This window comes from Marmota marmota, unplaced genomic scaffold (assembly GCF_001458135.2).
Source record: "Marmota marmota marmota unplaced genomic scaffold, marMar, whole genome shotgun sequence".
NCBI lineage: Eukaryota > Metazoa > Chordata > Mammalia > Rodentia > Sciuridae > Marmota > Marmota marmota.
The window spans coordinates 49,256,147-49,276,713 of NW_026000229.1; the positions used below are offsets into that span (position 1 = coordinate 49,256,147).

Sequence of the window (20,567 nt, forward strand, 5' to 3'; positions counted from 1 at the left end):
CTGGTGGAAGAAGCCAGAATTTCAGCTCTTGCTTCTCTCACATGCTTCAGGTTCAATCATTAAGACCCACATACCTCTCCTATGACAGAGACTTGTAGTTCTCTTTGAAAAAATTTTCCCCCTTATATAAGTAACAGAACTCTCTAGTTTAGTCAAGCACATGACTACCTTGAACAAAGACTGTATTTTTGGTCTTTCTTGCCATTAAATGCAGATATGAGGCTGAGATGTGGTCAATGGGAAGTGTGGTGTGTCCCTAGAGTCTGTGTCCCTAGAGTATCCTAAATGGAAATGGTGTCCCAGTTTTCCTCTCTTTTCCCCTTCCTGCTAGTGAGAATATAGACCTGATGGCTGGTGCTGGAACTGCTATTTTGGACCATGAGAGACATTAGGAATTGGGGCCATGTGGGTTGGAACAAATTAGGAGTCTTGGTCTCTTGCAATATAGTGAAGCACTATATTGGCTCTATATTGCCTATCTGTAGACTTTTAAGTTCAGAGATAAATAAACCTTTATCTTTAGTAAGATACTATTGTTACTTTTTTGTCACTCACATATAAAAACATTTCTAACAAATAATCCTCTTTTCTGTGTGTCCTTATCACTGTTTTAATCAGAGTTAGCCATTTCTTACATGGCCTTTTGAAAAAAAATCTAGTAATTGACATACCTATATTTACTCATATCTACCTCAGCTATTTCAAATCAATGTTCTGTACACTACCCAAAATGATTGATTTGTAATGCAAGTAGACTGTCACCCCTGACCTCTTCAAGCATACCAGTGGTTTCTTATTGCTGTTTGGGTAAATTTAAGTAGTTAAAATGGCAAGACTCCTGAATGGTCTTTACCCTACCTATCTTTCCATCTTCAGCTCTCAGTGATTCTCCCTACTCAGCATGCTTCAGCTACACTGGTTTTTCAGTCTTTCAAGTATGTTGTGATCTCTCCCACCTCAAGGCCTTGGTATGTTCTGTAGTTTAGATCCAAAATGCTCTTCTGACCTCTTGTCCTACTGACTGGTAAACCTTTCTTCATTACATCTCATCTAAATCTGTAGTTCTTCAGGGAACCTTTCCTTGATCTATCTTATATTCCTCCATCATGAGTTCTCATCTCCATGTTTCTCTTTTATTTATTTTTTGGGAGTTCTGGGGATTGAACTCAGGGGCACTTGACCACTGAGCCACATCCCCAGCCCTATTTTGTATTTTATTTAGAGTCAGGGTCTCACTGAGTTGTTTAGCACCTCACTTTTGCTGAGGCTAGTTTTGAACTCACAGTCCCCCGCCTCAGCCTCCCGAGCCACTGGGATTACAGGTGTGCACCACCACGGCTGGCCATGTACCTCTTTTAAATAGCACTTATCATAAATATGTTTTTATACTTTGTTCTAGGTTCTTTGGTTAATATTTATTTTTTCCATTAGTTGAAAAACTCCATAAGGACAGGAATATGTCATTTTTATTATTATTTCTCTAATGCCATTTTCAATGGCACTTACCTAACACTCAGTAACACTTTTTAAACAAATAAATGAGAGAATTAGTGGAAGTCAAGTCCTGTAGAAATGGGTATGACAAACAAAAACCTTGTTCTACTTTATCCTCAAAGAAAGACAATGTGAGAATTCAAGTTTTGCGCTGTGGAGTAAAATATGTGCTATGGAAAAATTTCACCTTCCAGCACTGTGCAGAATGAATGCATTGGGAAGAATCTATGTTAGAAGTACAGACAAGTTTCAGTGGCTGTAGCAGATAAACAAGTGGGAAGTGGTAAGGCTTGAGTTAAATTTATGTTAGTTTCTGTTCTTTTAGAGAATTCTTCAGTATAAATGAGTTTTTCAGTCTTTCAAGTATGTTGTGATCTCTCCAACCTCAAAGCCTCAGTTTTCTTTATTATTGGTCTGGGATTTGGTTTTCCTGGTCTCATTAGTGAATTATCCTTATTTGCCTGATTTTTATCTTCCAGTATATTACCTCTCGTGTTTTATTTTTTTCATCTTTTCCTTACATTTCAAATCTCTTTACTATAGTTTTAGTAGGGTTTAGGAGGGAACAAAATTAGATATATATGTTTAATGCCACTTTAATTTGCGACTTCCTACATTTTTATTTCATAATGAAAATTCTTTATTGTTTCCTGGCAATAAAATTGCCAATCAGATTGACCAAGATGTGCCAATATCATATGATGGTAAAAAACAATAATAAAAGCCCTATTGTTGAAAGGGTGAGAATACAAATTCATACATTTTTGGAGAGCAGTGTGTTTTTTTTTAAAGTCTTACAATTGTACATGTTTTAAAAACTAAAACCCTACCTTTTGTAATTTATCTTAAGGAATAATTTAATTCTAAGGATAAGCATTGCAGTGCAGTTTATAGTAAGAAATTTCCAACAATTGAGGACGGATGAAGTAAACTGCTCTTTCACAAATCAAATACTTAGTAACTAAAAATTATGTTATAAAAGCAAGTTTCTCAAATAGCACTACTACATGATCCTTTGCCAAGGGATATGCGAGGTCAGAGGACAAACTTGATTCATCTTTACCAAGCATGAATTTTAAGAGTGACTTTGGAGTGTTGCAGAGATGTCCCAAAGTCCATTCTCCCTTTCTTCTTCAGTAACAAATCCTGATTTGTAGCAGGGGATATTGCTGCCCAAAACAAGACAATGTTTCTAGGGTCTCAGCTGTAACTACGTATGGCTTTAGGATTAAATACAACCAAAGTGACACAAGGGAAGTATTTTGAGTTGAGAAGCTGATTAGAGTCAGAGATGAGAGGGGATGGGAGGTGAGGGGAGGGAGTGGACTTTTAGCTACTTCCTGTACTTTATAGTTTGTACTTAATTTAAAAAAACGTTTTAAAGTTATGAAAGTGAAAATGAATTCTAATTCGAGGAGTGTAGGGGGAAGAGGGGAAAGGGGAGCAGGGAGAAGGACGATTATCCTCCTTCCTTTCTCTTCTGCTTTCTTCCCGCACCACCCGGCCCTCAATACTCAGGATTGAACCCTGAGAAGTGCTACCAATCCCTATACCCGTAGCTCTTCTGTTTTTAGATAGTGTCTAGCTAAATTGCCTGGGTTGGCCTCTTCAGCCAATTGGATTCTCCTTCTCAGCCTCTGGAGTAGCTGATATTACTCGTGTGCGCCACTGCTCCGCTCCCCGGTTATTTCATTTTAAAGAGAATTTTGGACACGCAACGTTGATTTTCCTCTATTTCCAACTTGAAAAGGATGGCAAGGCGTGCATAAATTGCTTGGTGAAGACTCCTTTTTGTGTTTTTTATTGTGCCTATGCGTAAATCTTCTAGATTAAAAAAGAATAGGTGTGAGGTTATTTCACTTTATAGAACCCAAGGTGCCTGACCTTCTCTTCCCAAATTTGCCTATGTAGAGTTTCAGGATTTGGAAACTATGCACGTGGATTTCGGATTGCTTCTCTTGGGCACCAAAACACCTGCCTTTGCCTACATTTTGGAGTCGGTTCCAATTTTTATTTAGAATTTGCCGGCAGAACAGTGATCACCATTGGACCAGATTAGCGAAGGAGGTGCTTGCAGGCTACCAATCCCCGGAGTTGGAGGCGGTGCGATTTGGGGCTCCGCCCCTCCACGAAGCCAATAGCTTGAGGCGGGAGCGGGAGGGGCGTGGCACGCTCTGTTGGCGACGCCGTGATTGGTACGCAGGCTCCCACCTCCTGCGAGCTTGCCTCTACTTCCAGCTCACGGGAATCCTTGGTGAGGGAGGAACTAGAAAGTTTGTCCGCTTTGGGGCACCGTAGTGGCTTTTACCCCTGGCCGAGCTGGCTCGGTTTGGTCTGGGCTGGGCTGGGCGGCTGGAGCCGGGCTCAGCCCAGGGGACCCTAATGGCTGCGGTGTTTCTGGTAACGCTCTATGAATACTCACCGCTCTTCTACATCGCGGTGGTCTTTACTTGCTTCATCGTGACCACCGGCCTGGTACTAGGATGGTAAGTGTTCCAGGGCTAGGAGCAAGGGACGAAGGGACAGACAACCCTGGAGAGGGGTCGCGGCGAGCACCAGTGGGCGCAGGAGCAGGAACCCACGGGACTGGGGCGCCTGAGAGGCCGTTGGGTAATCGGTGAGGAGCACTGCGACTGACTGCTGGGGGTGAACCAGGTGAACACCGCACCTGCGTCACTGCCAGGCTTCGCCGTCCGGCCCCCGGAGCTGCGGATTTCTGGAGTGGTACCGGATTGGGATATTTTACCCAGCTTTGTTTCTAGGGGATAAAGCCGCCAGGAAGTGTCTGGTCTTGATGTTGGGATAAAGTACTTGTCCGGCAGGCTTTGTCCCCGATTGAGGCCTACTGTGTGCCCAGAGTGAACCAGTCACCTGCTGTTCAGTGTACAGTCATGGACAGTAACAAGAAGTGATTGTTAATGTTTCTGACCGACCTAAACACTTGACCTCAGATCTTTAAGTGGAACTTTTCTCAGAATCAGTTACCGTTTGAGAATTTAATGATTTCTATGCCCATTCCACAATTCCACACCTTTTGAATAGTCGATAGAATTATAAAAATAAAAATTTTAGAGCTGGAAGAGACCTTAGAAATAAGTTACACTATGGTGTTGAAGCAGTTTGCCTGTTGGAGACAAAGAGGACAGATTGTTAAATAACTCCTAAGCAATTCTTCTGGCCCATAGATTATCTTTCTCTCTTGAGGAGATGCCATTGTACTGTGTTGAGTCAAGCCTTATAAATAAAGTTGGAATCATTTTACTAGCCCACAAGGCTGCAGCCTTCATAAGACCCTTTGAAAAGATGGTGGTTCCAAATGTGTCTAATAGTGGTTCTAAGTGATAACAGCTATGACCTGACCCTTCTGAGAGAACGCCACTGAAGAGAAAGACATGAGCTGAATTTTGGAGAATGAATTTTTTTGAAAAGTAGTTGAGTGTGGATAGTTGAGAAGAGAAGGCATTTCAGAGAACACAACTTGAGTACAGAAGTACATTCTAGTAACTAAAGCAGGCTTTGTAAAACAAGTTCAAAAATACCCTTTGATTATTTATGTCATTACTTTAAAGAAAGAACACAGGCCCTTGTCAGTTTCTGAAAATACATGGCATCTTTAGGAACTAATCGAAGTTTTAGCATTTCCATACTGCTCCCCAACCTGCCCGTGAAAGAATGGAAAATTCTTTGTATGTGGATGGGGAAAGATGAAAACCAGTCTTCCATAATTTGTTATTCTTGACCCATCAAGTTTTATTGCTATTATTCATTTCAAGAAAATCTGTAACTAGAAATTAGGAAGGTGTTGCCCAAGTGTGAAAAGCAGTCTTAACACAAGTTTTTAAAATGACTATAATGTTGCTGTAATCCTCTTAAACATAATTTTTCTCCATTAGGAAAATCAATACCTAGTTGATAATTATATTATGTACTTAAATTGAGAGATTGAGATATTGAGAGATTTTGGCATAAGACAGACCGAGGTTCAAATCCTGACTGTCAGGTTTTTCACTTTTTGTATTTTTGGTACCATAGATTGAACCCAGGGTGCTTAACCACTGAGCTACATCTCCAGACTTTTTTATTTTGAGACAGGGTCTTGCTAAGTTGCTTAGAGCTGCACTAAATTGCTGAGGCTTGTCTCGAACTTACGATCCTCCTGCTACATCCTCCTAAGTCGATGGGATTACACATGAGTGCCACCATGCCCAACTATGATTGACTCTGCCAGGTTTAAGGCTTAGTTTCAATATTTAGCAATTACTCAATCATCCATGTAGGTATAAGGGTGGAAGTTCTGCTTCCCAAAGCACTGCTGAAGCCACAAGACCATCCATGTATGTGGCAGTCATTTCCATCCTGATTAGGCCTCATTGAGCCTAACTCAACCATTCTTTTCATGTGGCTTAGCTTTGCCCATGTAATTAAACTTTTGACTATTATTTGCAAACCTAAGCCAAGGTCACAGATTTATTGACTATAAATGAAGAAAATTTGGATTCTATTTTGATCTCACGAAAACAGGGCCAGAGGGTAAACTAAGTAGCCCACCATAATTTTCATTTTTTAAAAGACCTCCCTTAATACTTTTTAAGAGACCTGCCTCCCTTTTGGTAATCTGTTTTCTCTGTCATGGTTTTTACCTCAGTGTAGTTTCTTTCCTATTGCTCATTCTACTGCTTTGTGTTCACCTATACTGGTGAAAGTAGAGAAAGAATAGGATCATCTGATTACTAGATATCAATAGCAATAGGAAAGAATCATGCCATTGGATGTGTGATATTTCTTTTTATCTACATGGTAGTTTCTGTTAGCTCCTGTCAGTCACTGTGCAGAAAGGAGTCCAAAATGCCATATACATCTTTTAACAGTCTCAAATACTCAAGGATCCTGACTCAGCAGCTACCCCCTGCTTTCCTCTTAACTGTGGGTTATTAAACTGTTGTCTCTCAACTTCATACCACCTTTTCTGACCTAGTTGGAAGCAGCTTATCTATAAAAACAATTGCAAGATTTTGCAACTTGTATCTGTAGGAACCTGGGGAATATGTATAAGAATGGATAGCTAGTTTATTAGGCCAGGACATATTCAAACCACCCCTCTTCATGCCATACCTCTGTGAATCTGGGGCAGAACTCTAAACCATATTTCTCTTTTGCTAGCTTTCTGTGTATCAGGCTTTGCCAAGAAAGGAGGGAGACTGGAAGGCTTTCAAGAGTATAAAGGGGCTTTCTGATTTCTGTTTGATTCCTTTTCTTATCTGTCTTTATTCTGGCAGTGGTTTCAAGTTATTCCAGTTTAGTTTTCTACTGTTCTAGAACTAATCTCTACAACCCCTTAAAAATACCAATATCCTTTCCTCAGCTGAATCCTAGCTCCATGGAGTCGCTATTCTAAATTTCTGCACTGTTGTAATTCTCTTCCCTCTATTCCTTTGTCTTAGGAATAATAACTGCTTCCTGCTATTACTACTTCTTTGATATTCAGTTTCCCCCTTTTTGCCTTTTTTTTCCTTCAACTTTTGGTTTAACCCTCTCTTCTTACTGGAATCTAACCCAGGGCCTCACACATGCCAAGTCAGCACTCTATACTGAGCTATATCCTCAGCCCTGGTTAACATTTTTTAATGTTTAAGTTCTCTGTTAAAATAACTGGTGTGGTTTTGTTCTCTTCGCTGGACCCTGGCTGATAAAGTGTTACTAAGAATGGAATCCTAGAAGGAAAAAATCATTAGAGATAGGGTTTGGGGGCTGAATTGGTTATTTCTTCAGCTCCTTGCTAATGAGAAATAAGGTTCTAATAATCTATGGCATGTAGTATATTTTAATTTATTAAATTACTACCTTTGGTTAATGGTGATAAAATTATTTCTGAAGCAGCTGCCTTGGGGGACCAAGTAGTTAAAGCGTTTGACTGTTACAGCAGGAACAGTGCCTACAGGGGCTGAGGGAGAGCTGATTTGGTTGTTGCTGAGTTCACTGGAGTGCTTACAGAAAGAAAATGACCAACTCAAATTTTGAAACTCTCAAATCAAGTCTCGGAGAATCAGAGTTTCTGTGGTTCTAAAGCACTTTATTTTGTATAGCCACGGGGTCAACCTTGCTAAAAATTTAACCCAGTTTTAATTGTGCTGGTTATAGACTTTACAGCCTTTTAGTATCTTATTTAGCACATTGATTAGAAAGAAGTGGGTCTCTAAACTTAGAGTGGGGACATCTAGATAGACATGGACACACTGAGAATCTTGAAACCCCAGTTACTCTGTGCCTGCCCTTTTGATGAAGGTAGTCTTTCATGTGTTAGAAATCTAGTCTTCCCTCATTTGAAGATCCTGTGATAACTACAGTTAGAGCAGTCTCCTTGCAAAGGGATATCCATACTTAGTCCTACCTTTTGCCCTGAGATGGAGATCTCTGCATGTTCCACAGTACAGGAGCAAAAATCAGGTCTGGCTGGAAATAGCTTTTCCTATAAAAGAATTGCAAGATTTTGCTAAATTGTACCTGTGGGAACCTGGGAATATGTGTGAGAATGGATTATTAGTTTGTTAGGCCCAGGATATATTCTCAAGAAATTCTGGATCTACAATGTTAACTCATCATCAGGTGCCTGTAATCCCAGCAACTCAGGAGGCAGAGGCAGGCAGACTATTGCAAGTTCAAGGCCAGGCTGAGCAATTTAGGGAGGCCTTGTCTTAAAAAAAAAAAAAAAAGCATTGGGGATGTAGCTCCATGATGGCACACCCCTGGGTTCAATCCCCAGTACCACCAAAAAGAAAGAAACAATTTGTTATCTTGTACTTGTTTATCTGACTGAAACTTGATTAATTGGAGGTCTATATTTAATAAGATTGAGTAGCCGGTGTTTGGTGCTTTTTTTCTTTTTTTGGTGGGGAGGGTATGGTGCTCAGGAGCAAACCATTTAGGACTTGTAATTTCTCTAAGAGGATTGATTTACCAACATCACATGAATTTTGTTTTATATATTTTCATTTTCATTTAGTTCATAATTTTTAAAATTCTCCTTGAAATCTGGCTTAGTTAGGAGTTTACTATTTAATCTAAATATTTGGGAGCTTTCAAGATATCTGTTAGTGACTTATTATTTGATTCCACTGTGGCCAGATATAGTTTTTATGATTTGACCTTGTAAATGAATTGAGATTTGTTTTATATCCAGAATATGGCCTCCCTCTCTGGTAAATTTCCTAATGCACTTAAAAAGAATATATTTTTTGCTATTATTGGGTGAGATGTTCTATACCTGTCAGGTAAAATTGATTTGATAGTATTAGTCAAGTCTTTGCTATTTTTACTGATATTTCTATCTATTGGTGCTACCAATTATTGAGTTCATGAGGAGTCTAAATTGCTGACTATGTGGATTTTTCTGTTTCTTTTTGCAATTGTGTTAGGGTTTACTTTATGTTTTGAAGTTCTATTAATACATGCGTAAACATTTAGAATTCTTGTGTCTGCCTAATTAATTAATCCTTTTGTCATTATGAAATGGCCATCTGTACTCTTGGTAATAGTCTTTGCCCTCATATCTACTGTGTCTGACATTAATATAGCCACTCCAGCCGCCCCCCCGCCCCCACAGTGCTGAGAGTTGAACCCAGGGACATTTGCGTGCTGGGCAAGTACTTTCTGTTGAGGTATACCCCCAGCCTCTACAGCTTTCTTTTGATTAGTATTAGCAGGTATATTTTTTCCATATTTTACTTATAATCTATTTTTTTGTCTTTATATTTCAAGTGGGTTTTGTATATGCAGCATGTAGTTAGGTCTTATGTTTTTATCCAATCTGATAATCTTTGTCTTTTAATCATTTTATATTTGATGCTGTTATCAATAAGGTTGGATTTAAGTTTACCATCTTGCTACTTATTTTCTATTTGTCCTGTCTGTACTTTCTTCCTTTTCCCCTCTTGTTCATTCTTCATTTGCATTAGTTAAGTGACTTATGTTGGTTTGTTAGCAATAACTTTTTTTAGTGATTGCTTTAGGGTTTGTGGTATTCTGTTAATTTTCAAGTAATATTTTAAAGAGGTTTAAGAAAGAAGAAGGAAAAAAAAGAAATAAGAAGAACATTATATTTCCCCACATCATTATCATTTCTGTGCTGTACATTTTTTGTATCAGTCTAAATTGCTACTTGGTATCATTCACCTTTTCCCCAAAAGATTTCCTTTAATATTTCTTGTTGTGCAAGAAATGATGTTGATAATGAATTCTTTTTTTGCTTTTGTTATGTGTGAAAAGAATATTTATTTTTCTTTTGATTTTGAAAAAATACAGGTATAGAATTCTGGACTGACAGCTTTTTATTTTATGTCTTTAAAGATATTTTGGCTTTCATTAATTCTGCTAAGAATAACTACTGTCTTATGCAGTGCTTCTTTTAAGATATTCTCTTTATCACTGGTTTAAGGCAGTTTGATTACAATGTGCTTGAGCATATTCTTCCTCGTTTCTCGTATTTAGAGTTCATTAAATTTTTGGATCTGTGGGTTTATATTTTTCAATGAATTTGTCCATTATATGTTTAAATGCTTTATCTGTCCTCTGACTTTGCTCTGTAGACTTCAATTACATGTATATTAGGCTGCTTGAAATTGTCCTTTGTTCTACTGACTTTTTAAAAATTATTATTATTCAGTTTTCTTTTCCTGTTTCATTGGGGTACTTTTTATTATGTTGCCTTCAGATTTATTCACTCATCTTTTGTTCTGCAGTCAATCCCATCCAGTGTATTTTTCATCTCAGTATATTGTATTTATCATCTCTAGAAGTTGATTTGGGTCTTTTTTTTTAAAGATATTTTTAGTTGTAGATGGACATAATACATTTATTTTATTTTAACGTGAAGCTGAGGAGCAAACACAGTGCCTCACATGGACTAGGTGAACACTCTACCACTGAGCTACGACTCCAGCCCTAATTTGGGTCTTTTTTATATCGTCCATGTCTCTATATAATATGTTCAAACTTTAATTACCTTTTATTTAGTTTTTCCTCCTCATTATAGGTAATATTTTCCTAATTCTTTGCATGCCTATTAATTTTTTTAATAGATGCAAAAATATTGTGAATTTTACCTTATGAGATGCTGGGTATTTTTGTATTCTTGAGGTTTTCTCTGGGTCACAGTTAAGATGCCTGCAAACAGTTTGATCTGGTAGATGCTTACTTCCCAGCTTTATTAGGCAGGGCCAGAGCAGCTTTTTCTAACTGTCCAATAAAATTAAATTCATCATCTTGAATGGATTTCTGTTCTATTTGTTAATTTTATTGATGTCCTCTCAGCATTAGGTTTATTGTCATGTTTTGACATATTAGTTTTCAACCTAAATTTTCGTGGTATGATTTTATAATTATTTACACCTAGATTCTTAGATCAGTCTTAAGACTGAGACTTATAATGATAGTTGTGCTCAAGATTGACATTTGCCTAACCCAGCTCCTGGTATTATAAACCTTGATCTGACCCTTGTCTTGGATAGATAACCTCTACTGGCTTCCTAGTACGTGAAGGCTTAGTTGCCACTGCCTGCTACAAGACTCAGGGCCCATCACACCATGGCATCAGCTTTACTCATAATGTTTCTTTCCCTTTTCAGATCCATTAAGATACTTATTTTTAAACCCAGCTATGTCTCTTTTCCAACAGTTTATTATAAAAATTTTCAAACAGAATAGTAGAAAGAATTATATAGGGAACATTTACCCATCACTTAGATTCTACACCAAAGTTATTATAATTTTCTTATTACATATTTGTCCATTCATCCATCTTCTATCCAATCAACAGTCCATCTTATTTTGGGAAACATTTCAAAGGAAGTTGTGCTCTTCGTTCATAAGTACCAGAGCATGACTATTATTAGCGAAAGTTCAGTGTTTGTTTTGTTCGTAGTTCTTTTTCTTTTAAAGTAATATTTACATACAGTGAAATGAACAGTTCTCAAGCATATCATTGGCCAAGTGTTATCAAACTTTCTATTCAATTCAACTTTCATCAAGATATAGATTTCATCACCAGTAAAGGTTCTTTATGCTCCTTCCCACTCATTTCCTACTCCTGTACTCCCAGAAGCAACCTTTGTTCTCTTTTTTACTTCTCCCAGAAGCTAGTTTTGCCTACTTTAGAATTTCCTTTCTTTACTTACCTTTTTCTTTCTTTCTATTTTTTTTTTTTCAGAACTGTAAGAACTGTGAATGGAATCCAGGGGTGCTCTACTACTGAACCACAACCCCAGGCCTTTTTACTTTTTATTTTGATACAGGGTCTCACTAAGTTGCCAAGACTAGTCTTGAACTTGTGTCCTCCTGCCTCAACCTCCCGAGTTGCTGGGATTACAGCCATGTGCCACTGTTCTTGGCAGGAATTTTATAATAGGGAATCATATAGTGTTTGCTCCTTTGTATGAGGTTTCTTTTGCACAGCATCGTGTTTTTGAAATTCATTCACGTGCTTATAGCAAAAAGTTGGTTTTTTTCAGTGCTAAATATTACTATTTCTTTGTTTAAAAATATACTGTTTTGCTTACTCATTTCAGCAAGGTCTCTTTAATTTTATTTCTTATCTATTACTGGTATGTATATATAGAGAAAGGAGTATATCGAAGTCTGAAATTTTACTAAAACTGAGTTTAGTCTCATTTTCCTTTCAAATCTGTTCACTGTGTATGTCAGAGTTTACATTTTTACATGAAATTTAAAAATAGAAAATCGCTTATGTAAATGAAGGACTATCTTTGGTATTTTAAAAGTTCTCTTGCCTGATAAATTATAGCAAGTAGTCTGCATATTGAATGTATATTTGTTTTTCATATCTTTTTTAAAATGTAATAATTCTATACTGTTTTTGCTAGTAAGTATAATTTACCTAAAATCACTATGTTCCTTTTTGCTATTAAGAATATTAACAATATAACTCTTATTCTCAAGAGTATGTTTATTCAGCCAGCTGAACTGTGTGTTGCAGTGCTATGGGACCTCTAATCTCTCTTAATACTAGATTAATTCTGCAAAATAGTATAAGTAAAGTAACAACCTCTTTTAAACAATCTGTGTTAAAAGGACTAGCTTCATGAAGTACAATATACATATGACAATAAAATTTCAACATTTGTTAAAATTATGTTTTATTTTTACTTTTCTTTAGGTTTGGTTGGGATGTTCCAGTAATTCTGAGAAATTCAGAAGAGACCCAGTTCAACACAAGAGTTTTCAAAAAGCAAATGAGACAAGTCAAGAATCCTTTTGGCTTAGAGATCACTAATCCATCTATAGCTTCAATTACAAGTTGGTGGCTATTTTTCAAAGATATTCTTTCATCTCCTTTTTAGCCCTTATATATTTTTTCTCTATTGCTTTCTCTTCATTATACTTTTACCAAACATTTATTGCATATCTATTTTGTTTCAGGGACTAGATTGAATATTGCAGATACAAAGATTAAGTATTTATAAACTATGTTCCTAAGGGATTTACCAACTAGTAAACAGAGGGAGGTGTGTTTACAAAGGAGAAGAATGAAGTGTTAAGGGTATTAGTGAGGAGAATCTGTTAGGGCACTGTGCTATTTTCATTGGTCTTTAGTGAAGTGAGAAATGACGTAGTATGTCTAAGTACAGTTAATGTAAGGCTGCTAACCTTCTAAAGAACAAGCATCTTTTAATGTGACATTAAGGTAGTTTGATAAAAATTATTTTCATATAAAATGTTATTTTTGTGATGGTAATAATAGATGGCAACCATTTGTTTCTGTACTTATTTGGAAAAATAAATTGTCATCAGGACCATTAGAAATAATGGGAATGAATACTAAACAAAGAAATGGTTAAATTTCCTAGGGTGCAAAGATATATTTCGGAAAGGCTTCATAGAAGAGAATGTGCTGAGTCTCTTTTATTTTCCTTCCTTTCCCCCTCTTAGTTTTTGTTTTGAGTAGTCTTGACTGATAGATAAGTAGTTATGTAGCTTGGATTTGAGGAAACTTCTAGGTAAAGGAAGAAACATGAGCAAAGCACTATGATATACCTATCATAGGTAAGAAACAAAATAATACATTAGAGGAACAAGAAGTCATTTGTTATGATTAAAACAGGGTGGAACAGGTAAGAGAGAAAAGTGCAGGAAGACTTAGGTTTTTTTGCCTGGGTCCCACATAAACAGATCCTATTACAAAGATAAGCAGTACTAGAGGAAAGACAGGCTTTGGAAGAAAGATATTGAATTTACTGTTGAACTTTTGGGCTTTGAAATGCTTTTGTGACAGTTCAATAGAGATAGAGAGTGGGCAATTCTAGATTGAATTCTGTGCTTTTCAAAGATTTTGGGGCTGAAATTCTTACCTTTTATATTTATTTACCTTTCAGGCATCTTAAAAATAAATAAATTTCAGCTTTTTGCCTTATTTTAGCTCCTGCCCATTTTTCTTCTTTCTTTCATTGCTCACTTCTGAAAAGCTTCTTGCTTCTCTAGTCCCTTTTCCTCCTTGATGCAGCACAGTCTATGTTTTCCCCGTGCCCTCTACTGAAATGACTTTCTTCAACTTCACTACTTATCACTTCTGCCCTCCACCCACAACCTCCAAATCCTGAGTCACTGCTTTTTCTGAAGTACTTAACAGTTGACCAGTCCTTTCCTTCTTGATGTCATGCCTCATGACTTCTGTGGACCATTCTTATCTAGTCATCCTTCCTGCCTCTAACTTTCAGAATCTAATCATCTGTCAAAATCAGTTTACTTAGTCATTAAGGAAAAAGTATAGAATTTCTTATTCTTCCTCCTTAACTGTAAATAATGCTACCCTATGAGTGGAAGAAAATTAGGGCCCTCCCCTCACAGCAGGTAAATTTAAGGTATAACACAGATAAAAACTAATTTGTTTATAAAACAGTAGGTTGTGCATACCTGATTAAAATATACACAATAGTGGTAGCTCTGTGACTTCCAATCTCTTTGACTTTGGACTTGAACTTGCTACAATATTTCATCTGGCTCTTAAGCAGGACTGCCAACAAAAAAATTTACCAGTATAAGGCCATCCTTCCTGCAGTACATTTCTGCAAGCCCAGAAATATACTGAAATAGTGAGAAGAGTTAATACATTGTGAGCAAAATACAGGACATTCATGAGCTACAAAGTGTGAGGAAATCCATCAATTTGTCTTTTAGGCAGAAATAGTTACAAATAAAACCAGCCCTGCAGGGCTGGGGTTTTGACTCAGTGTGGTAGAGCATTTGCCTAGCATGTGTGAGGCACTGGGTTCGATTCTCAGCACTGCATATGAATAAATGAATAAAATAAAGGTCTATCAACAACCAAAAAAATAAACAATAAAAAACACAAACAAACAAACAAACAAAAACAGCCTTGCAAATGTTTGAAGTAATTGAAATGATTGCCAGTAAGTAAACCTCAGTTATGCCCACATATTAGGCATTAACCAACAGTAACATTCATCAAGTACATAAAATAATTTTCAAAGTGTAGATTTATAGCATGATTGAATTTTTAATTTTTAAATTACTATGGCGTATCATTCATTCTCAGTTTTCTATAGGGAAGGATTTTGGCAGGAATTGTATTTAGCAGAGTAAAATTCATTTGTTTAATTTGTGGAAAGGTAGGTATTATTAAAGATGGCTACATAGGAGGATAAAATAATCTTCTGACAATTTAAAAGGTTATTTCATTTGATACATAGATAGTTTAATTTTCCAGGATTTTTTTTTTCCACCTCTGTACCCGAAATGATTGACATATTGGAAGGTGGTCAGGGGAACATCTGGAGATCTGACTTAAATTGAAAACATATGAAAGAATCCATTTTGTTTTGTTTTGATGCCTGAGATTGAACCCAGGGATGCTTAGTCACTGAACCACATCCCCAGTCCTTTTTATTTTTTATTTTGAGACAGAGTCTCACTAAATTATTTAGGATCTTTCTTAGTTGCTGAGGTTGACCTTGAACTTATGATCCTCCTACCTCAACATCCTTAGTTGCTGGGATTAGAGTCATGTGTCACTGTGCCCACCAGTTTTGTTTTTAAATTTTTAAAATTTTTTTCTAATTAGTTATACATGACAGCAGAATGCATTTCAACTCATTGTACATAAATGGAGCACAACTTTTCATTTCTCTGGCTGTACACAATGCAGTCATACCGTTTATGCAATCATACATAGGATAATAATGTCTGTCTCATTCCACCATCCTTCCCACTCCCTCTTCCTTTCCCTCATTCCCTTCTGCCAAATGCAAAGTTTCTCATTCTTCCCTAGCCCTCCTCCCCCATTAGGGATCAGCATATGCATATTAGAGAAAGCATTTGCCCTTTGGGTTTTTGGGATTGACTTATTTCACTTAGCATGATATTCTCCAACTCTGTTCATTTACCTTAAGATGCCATAATTTCATTCTTCTTTAAGGCTGATATTCCATTGTGTACATATACCACATTTTCTTAATTCATTCATCTGTTGAAGGGCATCTAGACTGGTTCCATAGTTTAGCTATTGTGAATTAAACATGGATGTGGCTGCGTCACTGTAGTATGCTGATTTTAAGTCCTTTGAGTATAAACTGATGAGTGGAATAACTGGGTCAAATGGTGGTTCCATTCCATGTTTTCTAAGGAATCTCCATACTGCTTTCCAGAGGGGTTGCACCAATTTGCAATCCCACGTTTGAGTGTACTTTCCCCCCCACATCCTTGCCAACATTTATTGTTGCTGCTTGTATTCTTGATAATTGCCATTCTGATTGAAGTGAGATGAAATCTTAGAGTAGTTTTGATTTGCATTTCTCTAATTGCTAGAGATGTTGAACATTTTTTCATATGTTTGTTGATTGATTGTATATCTTCTGTGAAGTGTCTGTTAAGTTCCTTAGCCCATTTATTGATTGGGTTATTTGCTTTTGTCGTTAAATTTTTTGAGTTCTTTATATATCCTGAAGATTAGTGCTCTATCTGATGTGAGTGTGGTAAAAATTTTCTCCCATACTGTAAACTCTCTCTTTACATTATTGATTATTTCTTTTGCTGAAAAGAAGCTTTTTAGTTTGAATCCATCCCATTTATTGATTCTTGATTTTATTTCTTGTGCTTTAGAAGTAATGTTAAAGAAGTCAGATCCTAAGCTAACATGATGAAGATTTAAGCCTACTTTTTCTTCTGTTAAGCACAGGGTCTCTCATCTAATTCCTAGGTCCTTGATCCACTTTGAGTTTTGTGCAGGGTGAGAGCTAGGGATCTAATTTTATTTTGTTACACGTGGATTTCCAATTTTCCTAGCACCATTTGTTGAAGAGGCTGTCTTTTCTCCAATGTATGTTTTTAGTGTCTTTGTCTAGTATGAGATAACTGTATTTATGTGGGTTTGTCTCTGTGTCTTCTAGTCTATACCATTAGTCTTCATATGTATTTTGGTACCGATACCAGGCCATTTTTGTTATTTTTGCTCTGTAGTATAATTTAAGGTCTGGTATTGTGATGCCTCCTACTTCACTCTTCTTGCTAAGGATTGCTTTGGTTATTCTGGGTCTCTTATTTTTCCAAATGAATTTCATGATTGCTTTTTCTTTTTCTATGAAGAATGACATTGGGATTTTAATAGGAATTGCATTAAATCTGCATAACACTTTTGGTAGTATGGCCATTTTGACAATATTAATTCTGCCATGTGCAAAAACATGGGAGATATTTTCATCTTCTAAGGTCTTCAGTTTCTTTTGTTAGGTTCTGTAGTTTTCATTGTAGAGGTCTTTCACTTCTCTTGTTAGATTGATTCCCAAGTATAGTATGTATGTATGTATGTATGTATGTATGTATGTATGTATTTTTGAGGCTGTTGCAAAGGGGGTAGTTTTTCTAATTTCTCTTTCAGAAGATTCATCACTGGTATGTAGAAATGCATTTGATTTATGGGTGTTGATTTTATATACTGCTACTTTGCTGAATTCATTTAATAGCTCAAGAAGTTTTCTGGTGGAATTTTTTGGATCTTCTAAATATAGAATCATGTCACTGGCAAATAGTGATAGTTTCAGTTCTTCTTTTCCTATTTACATCCATTAATTTCTTTCATCTATCTGTTTGCTCTGGCTAGAGTTTCCAGGACTATATTGAATAGAAGTGGTAAAACAGTATTTTTTTGATTCCAGTTTTTAGAGGGAATGCCTTCAATTTTTCTCTACTTAGAATGATGTTGGACTTGGGCATATTGTAGATAGTTTTTACAATGTTGAGGTATGTTCCTACTATCCCTAGTTTGTCTAGTGTTTTGAACATGAAGGGGTGCTGTATTTTGTCAAATGCTTTTTCTATATCTGTTGCGATGCTCATATGAATCTTAAAGCTTTAAGTCTATTGATGTGATGAATTATGTTTATTGATTTCTGTATATTGAACCAATCTTGAATCCCTGGGATAAACCCCACTTGACCATGATGCACTGTCTTTTTAATGTTTTTATAAGCTATTTGCAAGAATTTTATTGAGAAGTTTTGCATCTATGTTCATCAGGGATATTGGTCTGAAGTTTTCTTTTCTTGATGTGTCTTTGTCTGGTTTTGGTATCAGGGTGATACTAGCCTCATAGAATGAGTTTGGGAAGACCCCTCCTTTTCTATTTCATGGGATAATTTGAGGAGTATTGGTGTTAGTTCTTCCTTGAAGGTCTTGTAGAACTCAGCTGAGAATCCATCGGGTTCTGCGCTTTTCTTTGTTGGTAGCCTTTTGATGGCATCTTCTATTCCATTGCTTGAAATTGATTTGTTTAAATTGTGTATGTCCTCCTGATTCAGTTTGGGTAGATCCTATTTCTCTAGAAATTTGTCAATGTCTTCAAGATTTTCTATTTTATGGGAGCATAAATTTTCAAAATAGTTTCTAATTATCTTCTGTATTTCAATAGTGTCCTTCATGATATTTCCCTTTTCATCATGAATTTTAGTAATTTGAGTTTTCTCTCTCTTTCTCTTTGTTGGCTGGCTAAGGTTTATCAATTTTATTTATTTTTTCAAATAACCAACTTTTCGTTTTTGTCAATGTTTTGAATTTTCTTTTGTTTCAATTTCATTGATTTTAGCTCTGTTTTAATTTTTTCCTGTCGTCTACTATTTTTGGTGTTGATTTGTTCTTCTTTTTCTAGAGCTTTGAGATGTAATGTTAAGTCATTTGTTTGTTGACTTTTTATTCTTTTAATGAATGAGTTCAATGCAATGAACTCAAAGCTTGGTATATATTGTTTTAGGACCTTCTAACTTTGAGGGCCAAGAATCAGATACACACACACACACACACACGCACACTCTTAGTACTGCTTTCATAGTGTCACAGAGATTTTGATACGTTGTATCGATGTTCTCATTTACCTCTAAGAATTACCTGATTTCTTCTACTATTCATTCATCATTCAATAGCATATTATTTAGTCTGCAAGTGTTGGAGTAACTTCTATTTTTTATTTTATCATTGATTTCTAATTCCATTCCATTATTATTTTATAGAATGGAGGGTAGTATCTATTTTTTTTTTGTATTTGCTAAGACTTGCTTTGTGGCATAACATATGGTCTATTTTAGAGAAGGATCCATGTGCTGCTGAGAAAATGATCATTGATGGATGAAATGTTCTATATATGTCTGTTAAGTCTAAATTATTGATTGTATTATTTAGTTCTGTAGTTTCTTTGTTTAATTTTTGTTTGGAATATCTATTCTGTGGTGAGAGGTGTGTTAAAGTCACTCAGTGTTATTATGTTGTGGTCTATTTGCTTCTTGAAATTGTGAAGGGTTTGTTTGATGTACATAAGTGTTCCATTGTTTGGGACATAAATTTGATTGTTATGTTTTGTTGATGTATAATTCCCTTAAGCAGTATGAAATGTCCTTCTTTATCCCTTCTGACTAACTTTGGTTTGAAATCAACTTTATCTGATATGAGGTTGGAAACCACTGCTTGTTTATGCAATCCATAGGAGTGGTATGTTTTTTTCCCATCCTTTCACCTTTAGTTTGTGGATGTCTTTTCCTATGAGATGAGTCTCTTGAAGACAGTGTATTATTGGGTCTTTTTTTTTTTTTTTTAATCTAATCTGCCAGTCTATGTCTTTTGATTAATGAGTTTTGGCCATTAACATTCAGGGTTATTACTGAGATATGATTCATACTCCCAGTCATTTTGGTTTATTTTTGGTTTTTAACTTCACTTGGTTTCTCCTTTGATTGGCTTTTCCTTAAGTGTAGTTTCTCCCTTTGCTGATTTTCTTTTCTTTTTTTTTTTTCATTTCCTCCTCACGGGAATATTTTGCTGAGAATGTTCTGTAGTACAGGCTTTCTAGTTGTAAATTCTTTTAACTTTTGTTTATCACGAAAGGTTTTTATTTCATCACCAAATCTGAAGCTTAATTTTGCTGGTAGAAGATTCTTGGTTGGCATCCATTTTCTCTCAGAGCTTGGTATATATTGTTTTAGGACCTTCTAACTTTGAGGGCCAAGAATCAGATATATATATATATACACACACATACACACACACATACATACACACACACACATACAATACACATATATATACAGATATACACACATATACATATATATATTTTTTATTTGTAGTCGGATACAGTACCTTTATTTTATTTATTTTTATGGGTGCTAAGGATCGAACCCAGTGCCTCACACATGCTAGGCAAGTGCTCTCCTACTGAGCCACAATCCCAGCCCCAAGAATCAGTTTTAATCATGGTTATTCAGTTCTGTTTATTAGGGTAAAGTTGTTGGGATTTTTGTTGTTGTTATTTACTGATAGTGTGTTTGGCTTTGTATTTCCATTTCCCCAATGTAGAGACTTTAATGAAATTTTAAGTAGGTACTCAATATGTATTAGTTGGATTTAATTAATTTGGTGCAACAATTCTGCTGTCACTTTGTAAGCAGTTTCCTTGTGGTTTTTTTTTTTTTTTTCTGCCTGGTTACTGTTTATTATTAATTTATTCTTACCAATCGTCTTAAATGGTTCATAAAGAACTGAAAAAGAATAAAAAGGTCTTCACT

General features: G+C 36.1%; 1 protein-coding gene across 2 annotated transcripts in view; it reads left to right on the forward strand.

Annotated features, from left to right (window-relative positions):
* The first annotated feature begins 3,730 nt into the window (after positions 1-3,730).
* Cgrrf1 (cell growth regulator with ring finger domain 1) overlaps positions 3,731-20,567 on the forward strand; it is a 46,838-nt gene continuing 30,001 nt past the window's right edge. Inside the window, exons 1-2 of one of the 2 annotated variants that reach the window (XM_048793330.1) lie at positions 3,731-3,980; positions 12,662-12,801. In XM_048793330.1, coding sequence (XP_048649287.1) covers positions 3,877-3,980; positions 12,662-12,801 — 244 coding nt within the window. In that variant the 5' untranslated portion in view covers positions 3,731-3,876. The remainder of the gene's footprint in view (positions 3,981-12,661; positions 12,802-20,567) is intronic. The other variant, XM_015480902.2, reaches the window with a different exon arrangement.